At 35.3% G+C, this 25,050-nt stretch overlaps 4 protein-coding genes across 5 annotated transcripts in view; all 4 read right to left on the bottom strand.

Moving 5' to 3' along the window:
- The window catches only part of LOC129567297 (uncharacterized), a 70,519-nt gene extending 68,726 nt beyond the window's left edge, over nt 1-1,793 (bottom strand). Inside the window, exon 1 of the mRNA XM_055444026.1 lies at nt 314-1,793. Coding sequence (XP_055300001.1) covers nt 314-371 — 58 coding nt within the window. The 5' untranslated portion in view covers nt 372-1,793. The remainder of the gene's footprint in view (nt 1-313) is intronic.
- Nucleotides 1,794-2,425: 632 nt separating this feature from the next.
- Nucleotides 2,426-5,742, bottom strand: LOC129567298 (opsin, ultraviolet-sensitive-like). Its single transcript, XM_055444027.1, has 8 exons — nt 5,458-5,742; nt 5,199-5,387; nt 4,895-5,104; nt 3,611-3,747; nt 3,242-3,529; nt 3,068-3,117; nt 2,823-2,923; nt 2,426-2,750 (listed from the first exon to the last, which is right to left on the bottom strand). Exons 1-8 carry the CDS (start codon nt 5,511-5,513, stop codon nt 2,633-2,635), a joined length of 1,149 nt encoding a protein of 382 aa, XP_055300002.1. The 5' UTR covers nt 5,514-5,742; the 3' UTR covers nt 2,426-2,632.
- A 3,584-nt stretch (nt 5,743-9,326) lies between these two features.
- Nucleotides 9,327-18,424, bottom strand: LOC129567296 (solute carrier family 46 member 3-like). Of its 2 annotated transcripts, none has more exons than XM_055444023.1 (6): nt 18,142-18,424; nt 14,330-14,847; nt 14,116-14,263; nt 13,674-13,936; nt 12,424-12,904; nt 9,327-12,129 (listed from the first exon to the last, which is right to left on the bottom strand). In XM_055444023.1, exons 1-6 carry the CDS (start codon nt 18,219-18,221, stop codon nt 11,976-11,978), a joined length of 1,644 nt encoding a protein of 547 aa, XP_055299998.1. In that variant the 5' UTR covers nt 18,222-18,424; the 3' UTR covers nt 9,327-11,975. The 2 variants fall into 2 exon arrangements, with proteins under 2 accessions (XP_055299998.1, XP_055299999.1); XM_055444024.1 differs by lacking the exon at nt 18,142-18,424 and adding an exon at nt 17,419-17,785.
- Nucleotides 18,425-19,512: 1,088 nt separating this feature from the next.
- LOC129567295 (proton-coupled folate transporter-like) lies at nt 19,513-21,882 on the bottom strand. Its single transcript, XM_055444022.1, has 5 exons — nt 21,386-21,882; nt 21,172-21,319; nt 20,770-21,032; nt 20,166-20,646; nt 19,513-19,970 (listed from the first exon to the last, which is right to left on the bottom strand). The coding sequence occupies exons 1-5, from the start codon at nt 21,837-21,839 to the stop codon at nt 19,820-19,822; spliced, it is 1,497 nt and encodes a 498-aa protein (XP_055299997.1). The 5' UTR covers nt 21,840-21,882; the 3' UTR covers nt 19,513-19,819.
- Between the last annotated feature and the right edge of the window lie 3,168 nt (nt 21,883-25,050).

Genomic DNA, 25,050 nt, shown 5'->3' with positions numbered 1-25,050 from the left:
AACAATACTGGAAATTGGAAAAACCTCAGAGTTTGAGAACCAAAAACGTCACTTCATTCCATCAACTTACGTATAAATATGGTGTTTGTATCGAGCAACAAGTTTTTCCTCTTGATAAACGGTTCATGAGTCAAATGTTATAAACACATAATTTATTCGGAACAGTGAATCCCGAAAATATAATAAATCGAGAGACGAGGAATGCACCAAGCGTCAACGAAAGCACACTCAGCTTTTGGGAGAACAACCAACCGCTATTTGAATAACGGAATCAAATGGCAAATAACTAAACAAAAACGTGTATGCAACTTACGAATGGAATGGAAAACAGTTACTAGCACTAAAATGTATTGTATCCAATTTGTATCCATTTTGCTTGATTTTTCGTGTTTGGCTGTCGATGTGAATCAGTCGATTTGTTTTTCTCCAAATGTTTCGTCTTTCTCTATTCGAAGATTTTCTTTATCTGAAGTGATTGATTTTCTGTTGTGTGCTTAAATTTGGATCGATGTTCACGTCATTTTTGTCGATGGGCAACCACTTGAACGGTTGATGTATTACCGTTGACTTTGTCTACACACTCGTTTTTATACAACTTTTGTCATTATAAGTGCATATTAGCACACTTTGCCCTTTATCAAACACATTTCACAGTTCATTTAAATTTATACACTCTGTTGTGTTCTTTTTTTCCTCTCCGTTGAGTGAATTCAACAACACATGCATAAACACTTGACAGCTGATATGAAACACATACACACTCGATTATGCCATAGTTTCGAACCAACGATTCCAAACGACTGAATTCATGCACAAAATTTTTGCCCTCGTCTATACTGAACGTGCAATCAAGCTTCAAACCGATTATTGATATTTAGCGTGAAAAGAGGATTTTATTGCACTCTTTCTTTCACCACGCATTATTTCCATACGGAAATTATGTGGTTCGCAAAATGCCTGTTGCTATAAAAATCCTATTACAGAACTTCAGTTACAAAAGGAATCCACTCGGAAAATGCGCAAATACACTGCTTGTTTTTTTTTATTTCACCACAAACACTCATTTTTACTGTTATTATTTTGCTGAGGCAGTCAGAGAAATTCCAACAAATCAAATCGATTTTTTTTTTCATTCAAATTTTGCATGAGATTTTCAATTTAAGTTTTATTATTATTTGAGCCAATAAAATGCGTTCATCATTTTTTTTTGCTACTTTCTGGCTAATAAACCGTCAAAATCGTAACTAGAAAAAAAATGAAAAAAAAAAATTTCCTTTCATTTGCCCTTCATTCAGTCACAATCACATTTGCATTTTAAAATCAACAGCTGCGATGAAATTGAAAAATAATTTGTTAATTACTTCCATTCTTAACTTGCACAACCGTTTGTTTACTTCTTCTTATCCGTTCGGTTCGTTTTTGCCTGTTTTTCTTAATTCAGAAGGAAAATTAGAGGAAAAACTTTATTTCCGTTTGTATAGTTTATGGCGAGCGGCGCGGAAAATTAAATGGAATTTAGACAACTTTTCGCTGTGCGACACACGAAAAATTCGTTTATGGCATTCAAATTTGTTTGACTTAAAATTGACGATTGTTCTAGCAATTCTTGATTATATTGTTATATGTATGGGGACTAAATTAAATCACGCGGAAACGCGAGCGAATAACACGGCTTGTGTGTGTTACTTGGTACTCCGTTTGGCCCAGACTGACTTGGCTACTTGATATTTCGAAAAGCATGAGCTCGAAACAACAGAGTCGATTACTCAATTTTTATCAGCACTCGCACAAATACAAAAGCCCCATAACGAGAACACACAACCAACTCCACAAACCGCCCCTGCCAAGCTCATATTCACATTTCCAACGCATAAGGACATGCAACATGTATAAGCACATACACACCATACCACACCACCGCCGCACACAATCTGACTCGAGAACGTTATGGCATAAGCACTGTTGAATTTTCAGGAGCAAAATACGATTGTGAAGTGAGTGTGCCAATGAGTACAGCTAATGCGTATTCAAAACCTATATAGCAGCTTGTTTTGATAACGGTCTAAACCACATGATCCGAATGCATGGGGAAGCATGAGTAGAACTTTTGCTCAATCGAAGCATTGAGTGAATTTTCCTTGGTTTTGAGTCTGCGCATATCATGAAGTCAAACGATTCCGGCAGCAGTAAAGCATTACGGCTATTTTGAAACGCAATACATTCCGGAAGCGAAAATATTGTTTGAAAAAAATGTTGAGCCTTCTTGAAAGGCAGCCCAACATAGATTCCATTGCGTGAGGTTTTCATTAAAAATGATTTTTTGATCTTTAGTTTTGAAGTAGGTACTTAAATGTCAATCGAGTGAAAATTTAATTGTTGTTCAGAGAATCGATTGACCTAATTAATTGAACTATTCACAAAGAAATTTTTTTTTTTCATTTTTCTTGCTGGGAAAATACGACTTTATTCAAATTGAAATCGAAAATGAGTTAATGAAAATGAACATGAACTAAAATGTGAATGACATTATTGCTTTGGAATTTAGAAATATTGAGGTTTTTGGTTGACATAATTCAGAGATTCAGTTATCCAGTTTCGTAAGCCGTGTTCAAGTCCAGTATTTTATGATAATTTATGCGGTAGCCTGTTGCGTTACAGTTCCTTCTTGTGTGGTTACTGATACACCATCGGCGACTTTCTCCTCTTTCTCGGAGATCGCCAACCATGGCAAACGCTTTTGCAGCTCGATTCTGAAATGAGATAACATTGTTTGGTCAACATCACATATACACACACATTCACTTAAACGTAATCAGGCTCACCTGTATCTCGGATGACTGATGGCATAGACATAGGGATCCAAACATGCCACGAATTTACATGTACAAGCTGGTATCATCGTGACTCCTGGAGTAAGTAGAGCCTAGGATCAAAGTTTATTTTGTAATGCGAATTGAATTTTTTTCAGACTTATTTCGTGACCATTTATCAATGAAATTGTTAGAGTTCATTGCAATAAACTAGTTTAATAGATTTAAACTCAAGTATGAATGGTTGAACTACTCACTTTATTTCCAAAGCTCCCGATTAGTGCCATTGTTCCATAAGGCGTCCATGCTTTTCAATGTAAAAGAAAATATTCAATGAGTTTTTCCTATCATTTTTTTTCGTGTGTTTGTTTTTTGTTCTAAAGAAATGTACACATATTTGATGCTAATCAAAAACCGTATCTATTGCTTACATGCCACAAACAAGAAGCAAATCGTGATGGCTGCTTTAGCAATGCGCACCTCAGCCGAGACATTTCCAGCACCTTTTTGATTTGATCGCAACGATTCAACGTTCATTTTCTTCGCCTGAGCTCTCAACTGTTTTTCATGGCTAAAAACGTGCTTGACAATCTGACTGTAGTAGTAAATAATCAACGACATTGGAATGCAGTAAGCGAACGTAAAGAGAACGGCGACGAAAAGTTTGTTATCGAATGTATCCGTCAAATAGTCAAATGTACATGATGTCAAGTATCCCTCTGTGAATAATAAAATCTTGCCATTAATATTTCTGTGAGCGGTACACAATCCAAGGCGGAGCTGCAAATAAAATTATTTACCCGGAACGAATCGGCCCCAGATCTTTAAATAAGGGAAAATCGACCATGGAATGGTGTAACACCAAATGAGCATCACAATGAAAATAGCCTTTGTCATCGTTAATTTTCGCTCCATGGGATTGGATATGACATGATATCTGCAATAGATTGGAGATTTAATTTGGATATTCGTGCTCATGAATTTATGCTGTGTCAACAATTATTGCATTTTTCGGCAGAGCATTGAAGTTGCTGGCTATGTAGTGCTGCTGGTGAACAGATCGGTTTAACAGCAGCTATTGGTTGCGTGCATATTCGCTGTGACGCGCGTTCGTTCATCTCCCGATTCTCACACACAGTGTTTGTCTCTTGCATTCACACGGAAAGAGAAAGAAAAGTACATACAACACACGAGATACATCGTAAGCGACGCGTGCGTGCATGCACACAGATAGCTGCCGTTCGTGTCTCGTGTGTTTTATACGCTTCTCTTTCGGTTTCTGTGTGAATGCAAGAGACAAACACTGCGAATTTCGTCAAGTGTACCAACAAACGTCAAAGCAGAATTCAAATTCAACGGTTTTTAAATCAAACACTATGCAATCGAATGTTTCCAATGTTTGTGTATTTTGAAACAAGTGCAATGGAGAAAAAGAACAAAAATGGTGAATGTTAAATTTATTTTTTTGTGTTCTGTTTTTATTTGTCTCATTTTTCATTTTTTTCATCGCACATTGTAAACAAATGAAGTATTTATTTTTATGAAAATCATGAGCACATTTTATCGTTTAATTTAAAAACGACAGTGCGATGTAAAAATGAAGAATGAGACAAATAAAAACAGAACACAAAGAAAACAAATTGAGCATTAATTGGTTTGTTCTTTTTCTCCTTTGATTAAAGAAAACACAAACATTGGAAACATTCGATTGCATAGTGTTTGATTTGAAAACCGTTGAATTTGAATTCTGCTTTGACGTTTGTTGGTACACTTGACGAAATTCGCAGTGTTTGTCTCTTGCATTCACACAGAAACCGAAAGAGAAGCGTATAAAACACACGAGACACGAACGGCAGCTATCTGTGTGCATGCACGCACGCGTCGCTTACGATGTATCTCGTGTGTTGTATGTACATTTCTTTCTCTTTCCGTGTGAATGCAAGAGACAAACACTGTGTGTGAGAATCGGGAGATGAATGAACGCGCGTCACAGCGAATATGCACGCAACCAATAAACAGATCTGTTCACCAGCAGCACTACATAGCCAGCAACTTCAATGCTCTGTTTTTCGGAATTAAGTAACCTGTCGTATGCGATGCATGCATTCGTAATCGCAGCTCCAATGCCCGAAAACGCGCCCATCAACGAGAATACTTGGCATCCACTCGGACCTAGTGCGTATCCATGGTTAAAAGAATTGTAGATAAATATTGGCGTTTTCAACATCATCACAAAATCACAAAATGCCAAATTCACAACAAACACATTCGATGGCGTGCGTAGTGATCTTGCCCTGGAGGTAGCAACAAAATGAAAGTAGGAGAAAGTGAAAAGCCCAATTGATCGATTGAATTCAAATGCATGAAACATCGGTGATAGATACGTACGATGTGAAAATCCATAACACCAGGCCATTACCGATGATTGCAACAAAAAAGAACGCGATATATAGCGTTCCAAGTAAATAGTGGACCGAAGCGTTTGGTTCGGGTTGCGATAGCCAATGCTCTGGAATTGTTGATAATTGGTCAGGCGGCACATTCCAACCAAGTAACTTAACAGCTGGCTCACCGACCCTTTGAGAATTCGATTCGTTTTTTTATTGTATCACATTTTTCTTTCATTCTCTCATTCTCAACACCTTACCTCGCTTCTGGTCGTATGGCTGTGAGATTTTCATTTAAATCCACGTTAGTTACCATGTTTTTTTTTTTGCTCACGTTAATATTTCACACTTTTTCACAGCAACAACTGAAAATAATTTAGAATTTGAATAATTTGCTACCATCACAAAAACAGAAACATCTATTTTTTCCAACTTGCAACCGAACGAGAAAAAAAAGATGGTAAAATTAAAGTTTAATCAATTTGGATGGATGGCTGTGCTCTTGCGACTCACATCGCCATCAAACTATGCGAAATCAGTTGAAATTGTAATTGAAACGCTCCTTTTATACGTTCCGATGTCAATCACAAATGAAACATTTAATTGGATTTGCCAAACGCCAAAATAGAACATGCTTGACTTGCATTATAGATTTAGCCCGATGTTTTTCAGGTATTTCAGTTCAGCTTACCCTCATAAATTATCCGGGCAATGAAACTTGAATGTGCCGCATACATGTTGAATAAATAACATCAAGCGTATCTGTGAGCTGTGGAGTGTGTGTGTGTGTGCTGTGCATTGACGATTAAATTAAAATGCAGACATCAATACGATGATAATTCAATTAATTAAGTACAACATTTCGATTGGCCACCAATGCCTCCCCTCGGATATAATACAATTAACAGATATTCCGTCACGTTTACTATCTTTTCGTACAGTGGAATGTCACCAATCAATGCTACACCAAGCACTAGTATACTGAAGAAAGAACATATTGTTCCATTGAATGAGTAATTACCGTAGCATGGTGTGGATTTTACGCTAAAAACGAATCAATTGAAACGGTTTACCTTCTGGCTAACCGCAAAAATGCCATAAAGAATCGTAGAAATTGGATATTTTTTATTGTGTCATCGAATAAAATATATCCGAGCATGGTTTTTTATCAAGTTTTTTTTTCGTTCAACAACAAATCCATCCCTATGTAAACCCATACACAGTTTCTTATAATACTGCTTCTTCTTCTTCACACTGTCGTACACAATGGGCGCGACCATATTGAAAATGTATACAGTGTATTGCGTGCCATTTGTGAACATTATAACCAATATGGCGACTTATATGTATAGATGTGTTAGTTAAGAAGAAGAAGCAGTCGCACTGCACCGTTCGCATACGGACGAACAAATCAATAGGAACCTTTTATTTGGGTAATCCACACAACATATTATTTCATTGATTTTTAGGCTCAGGTATTTTGTAAAGTGAAATTTGTTCCGAAATTCGATTAAAGAAAAGCATTTTCCCACCAATAAAATCGCAAATTGGCGGTAAACAAAGATTGCTCGAATTTACTTGGAATGGAGTACAAAATTGCTTACTTTCTTTCAATTTTCATGTAATTTTTCTGGCTTGACCTATTTTTTTCAAGACCTTAATGTTATTTCCGATGCACGACATCAGTAATTAAATCGAATAAAATGCCTTTGTTTCGACTGCCTTTTTTTTCGACTGAATTCAATAATAAGTGAAGGTGATTTAATGAAACAAATAGGAAGATAATTTATACCATAACGTTTATTGTATGTGACAAATGGATATCGAAAGTGAATGAACGATTCATCAGACATTCCGTGTATTTACTTATAACCTCGTAAAAATCCAATGAATCATTTAAGCATTAAGAATTGAATGGCTTGACTCCAAGTCAAGTGTTTATGGAACGAATTAATAGAAAAATGGAACTCGGGTAATTAATATGTACGGCGTTAAAAGCGGAAACAAAAGTAACGACAAAAAAGATTGGTTTACTCGATAGAAAACATTTGGATTCTTTGAATATTTTGGCTGATTGGGAATATATATTGAACATGATATGAATTTCATTCCAAGAGTCTAAACATAAACATTAGTATTATCGAATTGTCGTTGTAAAAATGAGCAGTATTGGATCGGAGTAGAGATGAGCAATAAGGTAGTGAAAAACGATTTGAGTTGATTTTCAGTTGATGAGGGGAAAATGAGTGAAACTTTGTGTTGATGTCAAAACGGTAGTAAATCTAGGGGCGTTTAGAAGGGACTGGCCGAGAATACAATTGCCGATGCAAATGATAAATTGTTATTGCTCTTCTATTGTGCATTTGACCGCAAATTTGAGTGTTAACATCTTCAGAGAAGTTATGAATGTTGTAATTATCCCATGATTTTTCTAGGTTATTGATACATTTTTTATTGTTCGAGTGAAATTCAAGCGGAGATTTTAGTTTTAAACGCTCATCTCAGAAAAGTAACAAGCTTCGATTATGACATTTTTACTGCTTTTCTCTCATCTGTTCTAATCGATATTCATTTCCTTATTCGTAGGTTGAATTCGTCGTTCCCATGAATTCATGAGTAACACGTTGAAATTAGTGTGACAACGCATAAAACGGTTGTGAAGGTAATAATTTCCTTCTACGAATTGCGTCTTGCCATTTTAAGTGTTACAAAGTTTGTTGACTGGCCTTGGACTCGAGCTGTGTGTAATTAATTATCACACATAATTTTAACTATGAAATGACATTTATAGTCGCAGTTTTGCGAATTCATTTCAAAAACACACTCACATCCACATCAAAATGAGTTTAATGAGTTGCTTTAAAAGTCATTAAGTTCGTCTTCAGTGTGTACAGCCATCGTGTCACAGGTACACCTATAATTTTCCGGGCTCGATTGCTTATGATGCGTGTTTACCGTTCATTTATGCGAAAAACGTGTTCCAGTGAAAAGATGTCTTAGCTCAACGATGACTTCTAACAAAGAAATATTGACAGCACATGAAATCCATTGCCATACTGAAAGTCTCGGAAGAGCAAGCATTTTGGCAGAGCGATTGGATTATCTTCGGTTTTAGTTTAATGTTTGAACACGAAAATATCAAATGCTTTGAAAACACTTCGTAAATAATTAATTCAGCAACGAAGTGCTAGTTTTGCCAATATTATGGTTTGTTTATTGAAGTTATTAAATCAAACGTGTTGCTATGTGTGGGGCAGCAGTTGCACACATCGCTCTAGCCATTTCAATGGCATTGCTCATCGTTTGAATATATCACCGTGATGGAGACCAAGAAGCACAAGAAAAGCTCGACGGAACGAAAACTTAGCGAAACACTCTCCGTTGAATTATTTATTTAATCTGGGCTTCATATACACTCATATATACTGTTCGAAGTATGCACCACTCTCAGCTATCATGCTCAAACTTATGGATTAAGATGGAATTTATGCATGAATTCGGTTCACATTGACTTGATATTTTCTCATCGGTAATTGATGGGAATATTGCATGAAATCTTTTAACGGTGAGGATGAGGAAAATAAATGAATCAGATGTCTTTTCTTGGATTTTCCATCCGGAATGCGGAAAATAGTGTACGCAATTGGAAAACATGAACAAAAATTATCAAAATTATGGTGATATATTCTAATTTTGGTGATTTTTCGTTGTTGAACATCAACTCGATTTATGAACAATTAATTTTACAGTTCGAAATTTTTGAAATGAGTAAATTTTCCTGTACAGGTAATTGTCCGAACAGATCTTCGAAGCAAATCTGCTTATACTCATAGAAAATTTAATTTGTACAAATGGTTCGGTCAGAACAATGATAAATACATTTACATTAGATAATTGACTCAGTGTCCCCCTATCATATGGACCAAATTGTTTGGAATTAGTTTTCCAAAGGAGAGACTCTTCGTCTACTCCAAACGATTACAGTCCGTTTTCTCCGTTCAAGTGAATTTGCACAGTTTCAATGAAATAATTATACATTTTTAATTGGATTCGACCATTGTATAGATAAAATGCAATAGAAGAGCATTAGAGTGATAATAATAATGCAGGCGAAATAAGACTAGAAAAGTTCGAGTGCCACGAATGTGTAGTTTTTATTCAACCAATTGACAGCTGTTCATAGTTTAAGTTGACTTATACATGTTCTTGATAAAGTTTTTTTTTTTTTCAACTCACGTTAAAGCTAATGTTGCATAACACAAACTCCTTCATTTGATGGAACTAATCGGAAATCAACCAAGCACAACATATCTTAAAATGTTCAAACAGAAAGAAATTATATAGCCTTTCAATTGATACCCTGAGTTAGAATAAACATTTCTTTTAAACTGTTACTCTATCGAACTAAACATCGAACCAATTTTCAAAAGCATCAAACTTGATATTATCAACTTTAATAAACGATTTCTACCATGGAAACATTACGATACTCCGAAGAAAAAGATCGTCGTCAAACAGCTTTATCAAATTTTTTTTCCATGAAAAGTAGGTCAGCCGCCATCGAAGTCTAGCAAATATGCTGGTTGAATTCAATTGAACTGTCGAACTTGTGTGCTCATTGTGCGTCGCTGCATATAGAATGTGGAATTTCTTTTAATCGAGCATAAGTTTTTCGAATCACGATGTCAATTTGATGGCACGTTCAAAGCATGCCACCAAACCAATGAGCCTATGGGGAAACGCGTTATGCCAGCACACATATAATCGTTTGAAATATCAAAGCCGAATCTATATAAGAAAATCCTATAATTCCTTTTTGGTTGCATTTGCTGAATACAAACGCAAAAAAAGCGTTTGAAATATGGAAGAAAAACTTTCAACTAAAATTGCCTAAACTTTAATACTCGTCTTTCGATTGGAAACATATTCGATTAGATTGTCAACACAATGAAATTGACATTGAATCATTCAAATAAATACGGCTCAATATCGAGTTTTTTTTTCTCGGTTCTACGTATAAGTTTTGTGGCCTACATCGAAGAATCATCAGCATTTATGTGGTGCTATCAATTTTCACAATGCGAATTCCGACAAAACATCGTTATTAACTTTTGGTCTATTAATGCGGCTCCTTTGGCTTTCAATGGCAGCGCATTCCAATCACATCGCGTGCGAACTTAGCTTGAATTCCAATATTGGCGTATGCTTTTCTTTCCTCTAATAATAATAATTTTTGGGGGATTTTCACAACACGTGATTCTTTTACTTTATCATATCAAACGATGCAACTTTTCAGTGGTGCGCCCTCCTATCTCAATGAAGGCTATTACGAAATTTCATTCTCTTTCTTTTCAAAGAGCAAGAGCGAGGAAAAAAAAAACCTCAAGAGAGTTTTCCTCCAATTTAACAAGGTATTGCTTTTTACTGCTTTCGGAAATATAAAAACGCTGTGAAAATCCGGCTTTTGTCAATGAAAATCCGTTTCCAAGCACTCAAACCACATTCAATAGATATGAAGTACATGAAAAAAGAATGCACTGACATCAACAGCAACAAAATAACGGTGAAATCTCGAAATTTGTTCGTTTTAGAAAGAGAAAATCCGAGCAATGTTCGTCATTGCCCGCAGCAAAATCAATATCCAATTTTAGAATGAGACACAGTATTTTGCACATTGCTTATTTTCGGCAACTAGTTCAATCGAGATTTCAAATGAGATATCGCCCTTTCTCGACTGCCTTCTTCCCACCGTTTGCTTGCGTTCTATTTGGACGTGCACAAAATTCATCTGAAAAAAGTTTCGTGTCGAATCAAATATTTGTTCGACCGAAACGAAGTGTTGTATTAAAATGAGCTGTGTGCATTATTGATAATTATGGTGAAGAGAATGCGGTTCCCATCTTGAGGTTGCTGCGGTTATCAAAACAACATATGAGCGAACCAACCCCAACATTAAGATAAGCATTCACCGTTAACGACGAGAGCGAGGTGAGCGATAAGAACTTTTCCAACACACTACCATGCCATGCCATGCTACGCCACATCATTTTCCCATTCTTTTATTAAAACGCAGTATTTTATTCATGCAAGTATATTGCATGACGTCAAGAAATTGAATATTTTCCTTTATGAGAAAGTGTATTGTGTTCATTCCAATCCCACACAATGTTCTACCCTTTGACAAATGGTCTTATGGAGATGCGATGGTGTGATAATTAACCGCAAAATATCTGTTTATTGTCCCAGATTCTATTTCAAATGCCTCAATCGTACAATCGCAACCAACAAAATCTCACCAACATCATAGTCGGTTTTTTGAACCCGGCATTTTTCATAATTTTTTTTTTCTTTTTCTCAACTTTTCTGCAATTTATCTCATGATTTTCCGGAATTCTTTTGTTTTTCAAGCATCATTTTCATTAGCTAACATTGCCTAATAGGCTAACATTTTTTTGTTGTGATGATTCAGCTTAAACCTCTTAGAAAATTACATTAAAAAAAGAAGTTACACGTTAAAAGAGCAAAAAAATACTAATTTATCTGTTCTAGTAAAAATATGACAAATGTCGGATAAACGGAATTCATTGTGAATCATTACGATTCAAATGACCTAACATAACAAGTAAGATATAGATAATATTGATTAACTGAGAAATAACTTAAAAAGGTATACTTGAAGGGCACAACTCAATAGTAATCGTTGTATCTGCAAAACATTATACATCAGTAACGCATCACCGCTTTGTATCACACGAATTGTATCACCACGTATCTATGTCTACAAGCCTTTAATGTCGGATATCACAGACAGGCCCTCATTTTGTAAATACATCTCGCACTGTTTTTCCTCGACCGCTTTCTGTACATCAACTGGTGTATTATCGGCAGCTGTTTTCTCTTTTGCCTCAGCTCGATTTATCGTATAAATCCATCTGAAACGAAATTAAACGTGGAATTACCGTGAGTTTCATTCAAATTTGATCAAACAATACTGTTCAATTTCTATTTTTAGCTAGAAGTTTCTTTACTCTTACGATATTTTTTAGAGAACCATTAAAATGAGTATTGTTGTGTGGTCTTTAAAATGCCATAAAGTCTAATATTGTGTGGTCATAAAACGTGGAAAAACCCTTTTCGTCATCCGTATTTACAATGGAAATATGATTCTAATCGGTTCGAGTCCACATAAATAAAATGTGTCTCGTCATTTCAATATATATACGTACATAAAAAGCATAACTCCAGGGATGGTCATAATTCCGCCAACTAAGAAGAATGCTCCCGGCATTTTCGTTAAGGTGGCTGAATAAATGGCGGCCAAAACAGGAGAATAAATCAGCGGTGCAATCGATTCAACAATTCCAAAGAGTGAGTTAATCTTTCCTAGTTCATTGCTTGACACAATTTTTGACGCCAATGAACGCATTGCAATGAATGCAGCACCGCCGATTATCTCAGCAACCGGCCCGATGAACATGTGCCATTCAACTTGCGAAAATGCATACACAAAACTCGATAGGATTTTCGAAAAACTAGCCATCGAACCGATTAACGCATCATCCACTTTGAACATACTCGACAAGACGCTTACGGCAAAACCAGTTCCAATCAAATGTATGCCCATGTTATATGTCGAAAAAAAACTAAACTCCACCTCGCTCCAGTTGAACTTGTAACGCGTAAACAAGTAGAATAATGACATTTCACCTAGAAAAAAAAACACGTTCAACCCGAAAACGAAAACAAAATATGAACAACAAAATTGTTAGGATAATTGAGATAAATGCGTGGTCCAATTCAAAATATCCAAAAAAATACCTGACCAATTATCCATCTATATGTGTTGTTGATAACAAAAATGGGAATACAGAAGTGTTTGAGCTGGAGCACAACCTGAAATTTGTTTCTTGAAAACCTTACATGAATCGTCGCTTCAATAGTAGAAGTGTAACATGGAAAATGTGAATTTTGAATGTAGTATTTTGTGTTTTTCGCACCAATTATTACTAGAGATAATGGGTTAGTGTGTTAAGCAAAGTTTTAGAACTTGACCAATCTATAACTTTGTTGAAGATAACACTTCGTTATCTCTTATGTACCGTTCTTAAGAAGAAAAATTCATAATTCGCTTCGGTTCAAACACTTCTGTATCCCCATTTTCATTCTCGGCAACACAATGTATTGAACACATATGCGTGATATCGGTGAGAATAAATCGCAGACTTTATGTAAATATTCGCAAAGGCGGAAAATTTATCGAACACAAAAAGGCTACTAACACAACACTTTATACGGTCAAATTTTGGTTTCATAAGCCGAAATTAGATTCAAGTACTTTTTTGGTGAACGAATTCAAATTCCACTTTTAGAACTACTGCGAAAAAGTTTGGCATTTATTCCCAGTGATTCACATCGTGTGAATCACATATATATTGAATTTAATTTGATTCTATTTGTATAAATATCAGAAAATTACCATGTTGTGGTCCAACAACGATTATAACAACAGCCATTAATGCCAAAATTTTCATGCGACGGTTTTTAACACGTGCTTTGAATGCCACCAGAAATGTCTCTTTGATATGGCCAAAATCGAAGAAATCGGCCAAAAATGATTTCTTGATGAGCTGCTCGTTCATTTCTTTTGGCGGAACTTCTTTCAATACAAAAAGGCCATAAAGCAATGCTGTTGTGTACAAAGTACCAGCCATTGAGAATACGCCGTAGAATCCAACTCTCCTGAAAAAATTTGGTCATTTTTTTGTTGCAAAGAGAGTATCAAAAGTAGAGATGGAACATAAGGAAGAAAAGAAGAATAAAAAAGGTGAGAAAAGTGAGAGTGAAATGCGCAAATCTAGGTATGAAAAGTATTCAACAACCCAAAAAAAAAAAAACTTTAAGAAAACTTGACAATTTACTTGAGCAAAATTCCGCTGAATGCCATTCCAAAAGGAACACCAACAGAATAGACTAAACTAATGATTCCGATACGAACAGTTCGTTCCTTTTCCTTTGTGATATCGGCCATGTAACTGAAAATGCCCACCATCATTGTGAAATGGCTTCCTGGAATGGAAAACTAATCTTATGGAAACCCCTGAGAATTGAATTCAATCTCATTAAATATCATACCTGTTATGCAGGGAAAGAAAACTTCTACGAAAATCGCTACTTCAATGGGTGTTTTGTCGAAATAAACACACAACAGTAGTGAGAATGCCATCATTATTTGTCCGCATAGTGGAATTAAGATACACGGTTTTCGTTTTCCATGTCGGTCACTCCAAGATCCAAAGAATAGAATCAGTAAGCACGGAACCGCACTGTTTATCGCCATTTTCCATCCCGTCATTGTAGCGACAAGTTTTTGAATAGCCACCTCTTCATCGGCATAATGTGCTGTATCCCGTACACGAAGCGCATCACAAACCGTTTGATTATAGTTTAAATTCACACGACACGCTTTTTCCAAATTCAAATTCTGCACACCCAACATTAACAGCATACTTGGTAGCACAAAACATGCGACCATCGGCTCGAGTGTTATATGATCGTAAATGTATTGAATCTTTTTGCCAAAAGTCATCTCTTTGAAAAGTGTTTCATTTTTCTTATTTGTTTCTGTCTTCTGTTCCACCATCCTGTCGACACTTTTGAGTAGAAAAAAAAAACACCAAAACCAAAAATTATTCGCACATCAAATGAATGAAACAGATTTAATCAATTAAAATGCTGTAGTGCATCATTTTAATGGCATTTTTGCGATAATTCCATTGTATCTCCGTTTTATTGTATGCATCAGGAAAAATCCAGTGAACACAGAGAGAAAGAGAGAGGCAGAGAAACTACCACTGAATATTACTGCTTGTCACTTATTTCGATCATAATCATGGCAGACATTAAATTAATAACTTTTTAATTTTCTGAATTTTTCAATACAATACAGAACGATATTGCAAAAAATATTGCATGATTGAACATCTGAGATAAATGCAACGTGTAATTTTTGCGAAGGGGCTTTGATTCTTTGATTATTTACAACAATTGTTTGGTTGTTATTTTCCATTTCTTATCAAATCAAAGTGTGTTCTATTTGCTTTTGTTTGACAATGTCAAACAATCTGTAGTCATTTGCGAACACGTAATTGTTTACAGAATTGTTTGTTGTACTTCTGCACAATTCATACCGAAAAAAAGTCACGTTTGGTGCCATAATCGAACCGAGACACTGTCCTTGATAAACAACCTAGTCTAGCATCACAAAGTGATAATACGAGGCAAACGAACTGTGACTTCGTAGCAAAGGGCATGTATATACATACATTCAATGCAAACCATATTTTCACATTCAAGAATCGATCATAGTTAATATATCGGTAGAGCACGTATTAATAGATTTAAATCTCATTCACCTTGACGTTCACACAGCTTGATTAAATATTTGAACGGTTGAAATCGTTTGAGTTTCAATAACCAACGGTCGGAGTTTTAGCAACCAACTTTTATTTACTTGTGATGAAGTAAACCCCTTACCGCAGTGCGAAAATAAATTGCTCACTGGAATAATAAACTATATGTTTGTATTCCATTGTTGTATTGTCGTATCACAATTCATTGCTCGGGCACAAAGACACGAATCACCATTTAATTAGGTAGAACATATTTTACCTGCTGCGTTTTATTTATTTAAAACGACTGAATAAAAAATATTGCATAAAATGACTTGATTTACTAGATGCGAAAATTTATGGAATTTTGTTCGCTGCTGCGCAAGGATAGGTCACACACGTGTTTGATTGATATTTCAAGAATGATATTTGCAATAGAGTTTTATTATCACTGTGGTTTTTTTCTGTCTTCGATGCGGGGCAAAACCTGTGTTTAGCCTTTGTTTCAAACTAAAGATTATCGAATAGCAACGACACGCGATGACTTAACGGTTTCGATCGAGTTCAGGTGGAAAGAATTTCAAAATAAATAGCGAGTTGAAAAGCGTGCATTCGCTTAACATTTTCAAATTCTTGAAAATTTATACAGGAATTCAATTTCAATTACAAATTCCGTATCGTGAACAATTCAACAAGACTATCGTGGGCAAATTGCAAACGAAAAAAAAATGTAGATTCTAACAATGAGCCCGAACACACACAACAAACAGCAACAAACAACATGGCAAAAAATTCCCCAAATTAAATAGATAATTGACGGCGAATCTATCAATTTACAGATACAATGAGCTGACGGAAATAATTGAGAGCGTCGCGAATGTGGAATAGTCTGGTTAATCTTTCTATTAGCATCGTATGATCGTTGGGAATTCAGACTTTCCGACATGTTTATGCTTTTTCAAAATAGAAGATGCTGCGAATGTCGAGCAAATAAACTTTCTAACATTCTAAACACATGAATACTTCGCTTCGCTGACAGGTTATTAGCGTTTTGGATTTTGTTGTTCGCACACATCTTCGCGTTTTTTGTGAGTTGCTGTTTTTGTTTGTGTTTACATTGAAAATCAGAGCAGAAAACAATGAATAGGCAAGTTCGGTTTTTGTCATTCATTGTTTTTAGCTAGTTGTTACATGAGTTTGGCTGGCGAGAATTGTCATTTTTGTTTGCACTTTTGATAATCGGCCACAGTATTATGTGCGATTTTCTTGGAATATGACCTCTGCCTAATAGCTCTAATTATCGGATCACATGAACACACTTTCCTGACCAGTTTACACTCAATTTACTTTGCATCATAATTTTTTTTCGTTTCCAAAACTGCGCCAAACTCCAAACGGCGTCATACTTTTGAATAATATCGAATAAATGATGAGACTAGCAATAGGTGCCTCATAGCAATAGGAATCGCATAATCTAATCATTTTTAGAGACGCATCACTTGGATAAAACGTGATAGATTCTCAAAGCCAAATTTGCATTGTTCAATCTAAAATTCAAACAAGTTTTCATAAAATCGCTGATTAGATTGATGATCTCGTCATCAGATTTGGCAAAGTCACAATAAATTTATGTTTATATTGAACTGGAATTCAACGACATTTATACAATCGAATTTAATTTCCCTCTTCATATGCAAATAAAGCACTTTTCAACAAATGCCCTTTGTTCATCAATGCCGTCTTTATGAATATTTTTTTTTTTGTATTTATTTCGAGCTTTCACTTCCTTTCACTTCAATTTCTAAATATAAAAAACAAATGATAACAATTTACATTTTGTAACCGAAATTCGGAGTTGAACAAAGTATATGTGTTACACTTGGTGATACTTCATGTACTTCCACAGAATAACTATGCGCTAGCTTTAATCAGCGTTCAATGATATCTATATATTCCGGGTAAACTCTCTCGTTCTCTCTGATCTGTTGTCATCCAAACGATACGCAAAATAATAACTGACTGCTCGTTATTCACTAAACAGTATTCAATTGAAGTTTTGACGAAATGCTGTTGTACATGATCGGTCAGCGTTATTGTTGTAGTACTTATATCGTTTTCAATGCTGAAACCGTTTACGGAAGATTATTTTGTTTATCGTTGAGCATCTGTTTCCAAACAAAATTCAGTAGCGACTACACAATGCTCGACGGTACACAGCACACCGTCACAGTCACAGTGCAAAAAATACAGATACAATGTACGGTATCACACGTGTATAACACGAAGATACGTAGGTTTGTGTGTATTGATTAACCAGACGCAAATGATAAACACACAACAAGCGTACAAAAATAGCGAACAACAACAACAATAACGACCTGAGATGGAATATCTGGTCGACGAATATACAATTGTAAATGTTAATCGTGTGAAACGTAGTTTCAGCATCACATCGATTGCAGCAATAAAATGATGATGATTATGTAATAATAAATTCGTGGCGCACACCGATACAACAGCATAATTGAAATAAATAAAAATGCTAATACTACTCACTCGTGTAAAATGCACTTTTTGTAAATGGATAACAAACCGAGTCGAATCAATCGAACGATTCGCGTGAAACGTCCACACATTTTTTTTTTCTTTTAAATCGTATTTTGCTTCGATCTCTCTCGCTCTCAGACGCGTACAATTGTGAAAGAGAACGGTATTTTACCAGGTATTGCCTTGTAATCAATGCGGGCTACGCAAATGTAAAAACGCATAAGCGATAACTCGTTTGCACGCAACCGCGATCGACACGCATTCCGTACTGGAACCACACATCGTTCGATTTTATTCAATATCACACATGCGTAGTTTGCTGCATTTTTGAGCCATTTCTTTTTTCCCTACCTGTCATTTTGAACCGCATTTCTCTTCTCTCTTTTAACATCTGAAACAATAAACAATATACACATCTGTTTTGTTGAATTGAGTGTGTGAGCCCAAAAGAGGAACTTACGCTCACTTATTAAATTGTACTCGAAATTTTTCCACTCAACTTTGTCGAGTCATCGTTGGTTATTAGTTATTAATATACTTCGGTTCATATAAAAATATTCGAGAAATAAGATCGTTTTTAATGCTACAAGTACAGAAAATGAGATAGAACTCGAGTCTAGCAGAACACGAAATACTGCTTGCACGAACTCCTGTTTACATTGTCTTATCAATTTTCTGTTTTTTTCGGTGAAAATAATAATAAGCAAACATCAAGCGTTTGTTTACTCTGTCACAAAAGATTCTGAGCGAACAAAGGTGTTTTTCAAGCTCATCCATGCGTAACCATATTTTGATCTAATCGTATAATAGTATGATACAATGTACACACACACACATGCAGTTTTAAAAACTAAATGTCACTACGCTCCAACCGTCACCTTGTGATTACAGATAATAATGAGCAACACAATCGATAAGAATTGCATTTTGCTAGAATGAAAATTACGATAGAATAAACTCTTGCAAAATATGGTATACAAGTGGAACCATTTTTGCTCTCGCATAAATTCTAGATAGCCATCTCAGTTTTGTGCTCACATTGGTTTTGCTCCCACCGATGAGAACCTTCGGATCTTCAGGTTGACTGGTAAATAAAAATAATAAGAATAATAAATAATTTTGGAATCGAACATTTAAACGAATGAAGGAGTGTTCAAGTAGGTTTTTTCATAGAAGGATAAACATTTTATTGCCATTAAATAAGAATTGGACATGTTTCGAACAGATCGTGAAAAATGAATCTATTTTTTGTTGTATAAACGATTTTTAACGTTCATCGCTTTTTGATTGACGCCCGTTTTTTTTTTTTGTCTTAAAATATTGTTGCTTAGTAATAAATATTGTTTTTTTTTTATTATGATAATGACATGTGCCACTTTGTGTATCCTAACTGGCTATATCTAGTACGATTTTAATGGTACTTTCCAGTATATATAGTATCTTCAATGATATGGATGGGATTATAAACTATAGAACGAAACAAAAGCTTAGAATGTCCAAAACCAAAAAATATGATATTTGTTTTTGATATCAAGGTATCATGTAATATTCATTAACTGAGAAATAACTTAAGACAAAATATTTGAAGGGCACAGCTCAATAGTAATCGTTGTATCTGCACATTATTATACACATCACCGCTTTGTATCACACTTCACACTAATTCTTTATCACAATGGCGCTATGTTTACAAGCCTTTCATATTAGATATCACAAAGAGGCCCTCATTTTGTAAATACATCTCGTACTGTTGTTCATCGGCCGATTTCTGTACGTCAGCTGGTGTGTCGGTCGTTTCTTTCTCCTTTGCCTCGGGCCGATTTATCATGTAAATCCATCTGAAAGGAAGAAAGAACAAGTGGAAAAACCGTGAGTTGCATTCATATTTCAGCGAAAAATGCACTTCAATTTATATTTTTAGCTAGGTTTTGCACGAGAAATTTTTATCAAGTTTTTCAACGGCAACTATGCTATTCTTAGAGAGTCCATTAAAATTAGTATTTTTATGTGGTCATTTGAATATGTATACGTACAGAAATAGCAACGAGCCAGGGATGGACATAATTCCACCGACTAAGAAGAATGCTCCCGGCATTTTTGTTAGAGTGGCCGAATAAATGGCAGCCAAAGGAGGCGAATAAATCAGCGGTGCAATCGATTCAATAATTCCAAAGAGTGAGTTAACCTTTCCTAGTTCATTGCTTGACACCATTTTCGACGCCAACGAACGCATTGCAATGAATGAAGCACCACTGATTATCTCAGCTATCGGCCCGATGTACATGTGCCATTCAACTTGTGCAAATGCATACACCAAACTCGATGGGACTTTCGAAATACTAGCCATCGAACCGATTAACGAATCATCCATTTTGAACATGCTCGACAATACGCTGACGACAAAACCAGTTCCAATCAAATTTAAGCCCATGTTATATGTCGAAAAAAAACTAAACTCCACCTCGCTCCAGTTGAACTTGTAACGCGTAAACAAGTAAAATAACGGCATTTCACCTAAGAAAAGACGTGCAAAATGAAAGCAAAAACAAAAATATTCAAATCATTGTACCAAATAACCATCTGTATATGCATAATGAGTTTAATTTCAATGAATTTTTATCAGTATCAGAAAATTACCATATAGTGGCCCAACAACAATTATAATAATTGCCATTAATGCCAAAATTTTCGTGCGACGATTTTTATCGCGCGCTTTGAATGCCACCAGAAATGTCTCTTTGATATGGCCAAAATCGAAGAAATCGGCCAAAAATGATTTCTTGATGAGCTGCACGTTCTTTTCCTTTGGCGGAACTTCTTTCAATACAAAGATGCCATAAAGCATGGAAATTGTGTACGAAGCACCAGCCATTGAAAACACGCCATAGAATCCAATTCTCCTGAAAAATTTCGGTCATTTTTCGTTGTGCAAAGATAAATGAGAACGTAGGAAAGGATGAAAGAAAAGATGAGAAAATACATAGAAAGAATGTCGATATTTACAAATATACAATAAAAATTTTTTTATTTTTATTTTACTCGAGCAAAATTCCGCTGAATGCCATTCCGAAGGGAACACTCACGGAATAGACCAAACTGATGATTCCAATGCGAAAAGTTCGTTCTTTTTCGTTAGTGATATCGGCCATGTAACTGAAAATGCCCACCAACATTGTAGAATCGCTGCCTGCAAGAGGAAAACGAATCTAAGAACCTTCCATTCAATCCAGTTCCATTCAAAAACTCCGAATACCTGTTATAGCCGTAAAGAAAACTTGCACGAAAAGTGCTAATTCAATGGGCGTTTTATCGAAATAAACACAAAATAGCAGTGAAAATGCCATCAATATGTCTCCGAATAATGGAATTAAGATGCACGGTTTTCTCTTCCCATGTCGATCACTCCAAGATCCGAAGAAAAGAATTAGTAAGCATGGTAATGCACTATTTATCGCCATTTTCCATCCCGTCATTTGAGCGACGAGTTTTTGAACCGCCTCTTCTTCGTTGGCATAATGTGCTGTATCCCGTACACGAAGCGCATCACAAACCGTTTGATTATAGTTTAAATTCACACGACACGCTTTTTCCAAATTCAAATTTTGTACACTCAACTCTAACAGCATACTCGGTAGGAAGATACAAGTGATCATGGGTTCGAGTGTTATGCGATCGTAAATGTATTGAATCTTTTTGCCAAAAGTCATTCCTTTGAAAAGTGTTTCATTTTTCTTGTTTGCTTCTGTCTTCTCTTCCGCCATCCTGCCAACACTTTTGAGCACAGTGAAACAAACACAAAAACCAAACTTTTATTTGATCATAACAATTTTCAATTAGTTTATATTTTGTTACAGAAAATCGGGATGAAGTTTTACACTCGGCGATATTGCAAGCACTTCCACAAAATAACGTTCCGCTAACTTGAATAAACGTTCAATGATATATCCGGGGGAACTCTTCGTTTGTTGTTATACGAATGACAAAATGAAAACTGTCTGCTCGTTTGTTGTTATACGAATGACAAAATGAAAACTGTCTGCTCGTTATTCACTGAACAGTATTTTGTTGAAGTTGTGACGAAATGTTGGTGACCATGATCGGTCATTTTTTGTTGTACATACACACCAAAAAGTATTGTTATGTATTCCAGTACATGTCTATTGACAGATTTATACGAACATTTTGCAAGTGTTTTGTTATTCAATAAAATCTTGGGTGTGTTGGTACAAAAAAACGATGGATGTAAGTTTAAATGCCAAATCCAAAATATGACACAACAAAAAAAACATTCGTATGGATCTGTCAATTTAAACTTGTATTACTGAAATGCTTAAAAAATTTGAATGTATCCAGAGATAATGCAGCTTTCAACACGCAAACTACAGAAACCACTTCATTTCAACCTCGTCTAGAGGTGTTTCATCTTATAAAAATGAGGTAGAATTCGATTAATATTGTTAGGTTAACACAAGGAATTGAAGATATTGACAGAATCGAAATTTTCAAAGAAATTTACTTCATTTCAAAAGATTCACGAAAGTGATGAGTACTAAAAGATCAATTTCTTTCCTATTCTTCACGTCTATCACCGAGAGTAAAATCTCTGAACAATGGCTAAACAACGACTGTTGCTTGCCCACGACGGCTTCTATATATTATAAGCCAAAATGTATTTTGACTCAATTTCTTGAAATTAGCACTTACTTTATTAATGACATAGGAAATACATTAAACTGATAGATAATGGGGTGTGTCAGAAGCAGTAATCCATTCAGAATTTTTTTTATAGTTTCTTTAAACTCATAGGCACTCAAATTTGGACAATTTATTTTGCCATGAAAAAATAGAATGAGTTTCATGTGTTTGCACTTTCCTTTACAAAATGATTCCAATTTGTCATCGAAATGATAACTGTCTGCGTCAGACTAAAATCTCACGAAATTCTCAGCGCTCAATATTTTAGTGTAATACAGTGGGCCCTCGCAAAGTAGAAGTAGTTTGTTTTTGAATTTGTTGTATTTTTTCATTTGTTTGAATATTTTATATGAAAATATTCACTATGTTCAAAAAAATGCTTCTAATTTCTAATGATTCTGATTAGAACCAATCATAATTGGTGGGTGTTCTAATCTATAATGACACATTGCATTGTAAACATAATATGAACGAGGTTGAAATGAAGTAACGCTCATGTGGATTTAACAAACAAAAGAACTACTATCATTTGATGTGACGCCATTGCGGCATTCCCTCTCAAAGCCACATCTCACATTCATTATATTGCAAAAATTCATTCACAATAAGGAAAAATATTCTGCGTCACGGCTTTTGAATATAGTTTTTTGCTGCACAATAAAAAAAATGACCTAAACTCTCGTTGATCAAAGTGTTGACATGATTTTTTCTCTTAGCATAATGTTTGTACAGTTGTAAGAATGTGTAAACCAATCAATCAATCAGAACTGCATTTCGCCCGAATGTAGGCAATCTTTGAATGAATAAAATCTGGTTCAACTCAAAACGGTATTTTTGAATGCAACCAACTCGCGTCTCGCATGTGAAAAATGGTTTTTCATTCAAACATAAAAAAGTCATCTAGAGGATTTATTTCCTTGAAAACTCAGATTCAATGAATCGTAAAATCATAGACAACCTTCCTGGTGCCACGGCAAAGTCACTACATAAATGTGGCTTTTAATGTCGAGAACATCGAAAGTGTGATATGATTCTATTGATCCGAATTCAATTTTTGGTTAAGAGCAACGAAAATACGTTTCGGTAAAAGCGGAAAAGTAAACTTTGGCATCGACCACAAAAGAAAACACGAGTTTTAGCACTTTATAGAAAACACATTTCGAGAGATTCAATGGCACAATTTTGCGAAACATTTGTGTCTTATCTATGTGTTCGATTAGAAAGAAAATACAGCAGCAGTAGCTCAGCAGTGGCGCATGCATTGTTTTCTGTATGTAGGTATATCGAAGAAACTTTGCCCTGACACCAAAGTGATGTTCTCTGTCATTATGTTAGTTTAATGTGTGTTGTTCTTTTATCTTTTCTTCCGTTTTCCATCGTCTTCGCCTTCTCTTTTGTCGCTCAGCCTTTGTTCGTTCGTTCCTAATCAATGCGGTGTTAAAAAGAGACGTGTTTGCGTTAAAGGAAATGGGACTTTATCTTTTGCTCCCGCCATGGTTTCATGCATGTGAATGTGTGCGTGTGATTGTGACAAACCACAAAATTGATGTTGTGATAATAAAGTTCATCATCATCTTTTTGCCGGTTCTCCTTTGCCGCCATTTTTAACCTTTTACTTTATCAACGAACTTCATTGAACGAAAATTGCTATTGAAAAGCAAAACTTTAAACATCACTTTTCGTTTCTCAATGAAGCAGCGGACTTGTCGGCACACGCGTGGATTTAGCATTTCACTTGCTTTGGCGATTCGTGAGTTGCCTAAACATCATATATGCAGTGCACTCGATATTTAACGTGAAATCCAAAACAGAGAAATACTCCAAGGTTTTTATTTAAAGGTGAAAAGTTTTATAGAATAAAAATAGTGTAGAAATGAAATAAAAATGCCATCCGAATCATGAATCTTACCAAATAAACTGTAAGAATGAAAAATAGGGCTACGATTTTACTCGAAAACATTTTTTTATCGCTAAAATGATCTCCTTTTGGAAATTTTGAATACGTGTTATGCTTCGCTGAAGTGCGATTAATTGTCTGTATAAAAAAGAAAACTTCACCAAATTTATACCATTTTGATTGATATGTCGTACATATTTGTTGTTTTTATTTGATACACATATCGATGGCCATCAGTATTTTACATTGTTTTCTTAGTCAATAAGTTAACAATCATCCCTATGTAAACCCATACACAGTTTCTTATAATACTGCTTCTTCTTCTT

The sequence above is a fragment of the Sitodiplosis mosellana genome, unplaced genomic scaffold (assembly GCF_009176505.1).
Source record: "Sitodiplosis mosellana isolate CC-2019 unplaced genomic scaffold, AAFC_SMos_1.0 Smas_scaffold_11, whole genome shotgun sequence".
NCBI classification, from domain to species: Eukaryota; Metazoa; Arthropoda; class Insecta; order Diptera; family Cecidomyiidae; genus Sitodiplosis; species Sitodiplosis mosellana.
The sequence above is the reverse complement of the archived record's forward strand: the minus strand, read 5'-3'. Positions and strand labels throughout refer to the sequence as shown.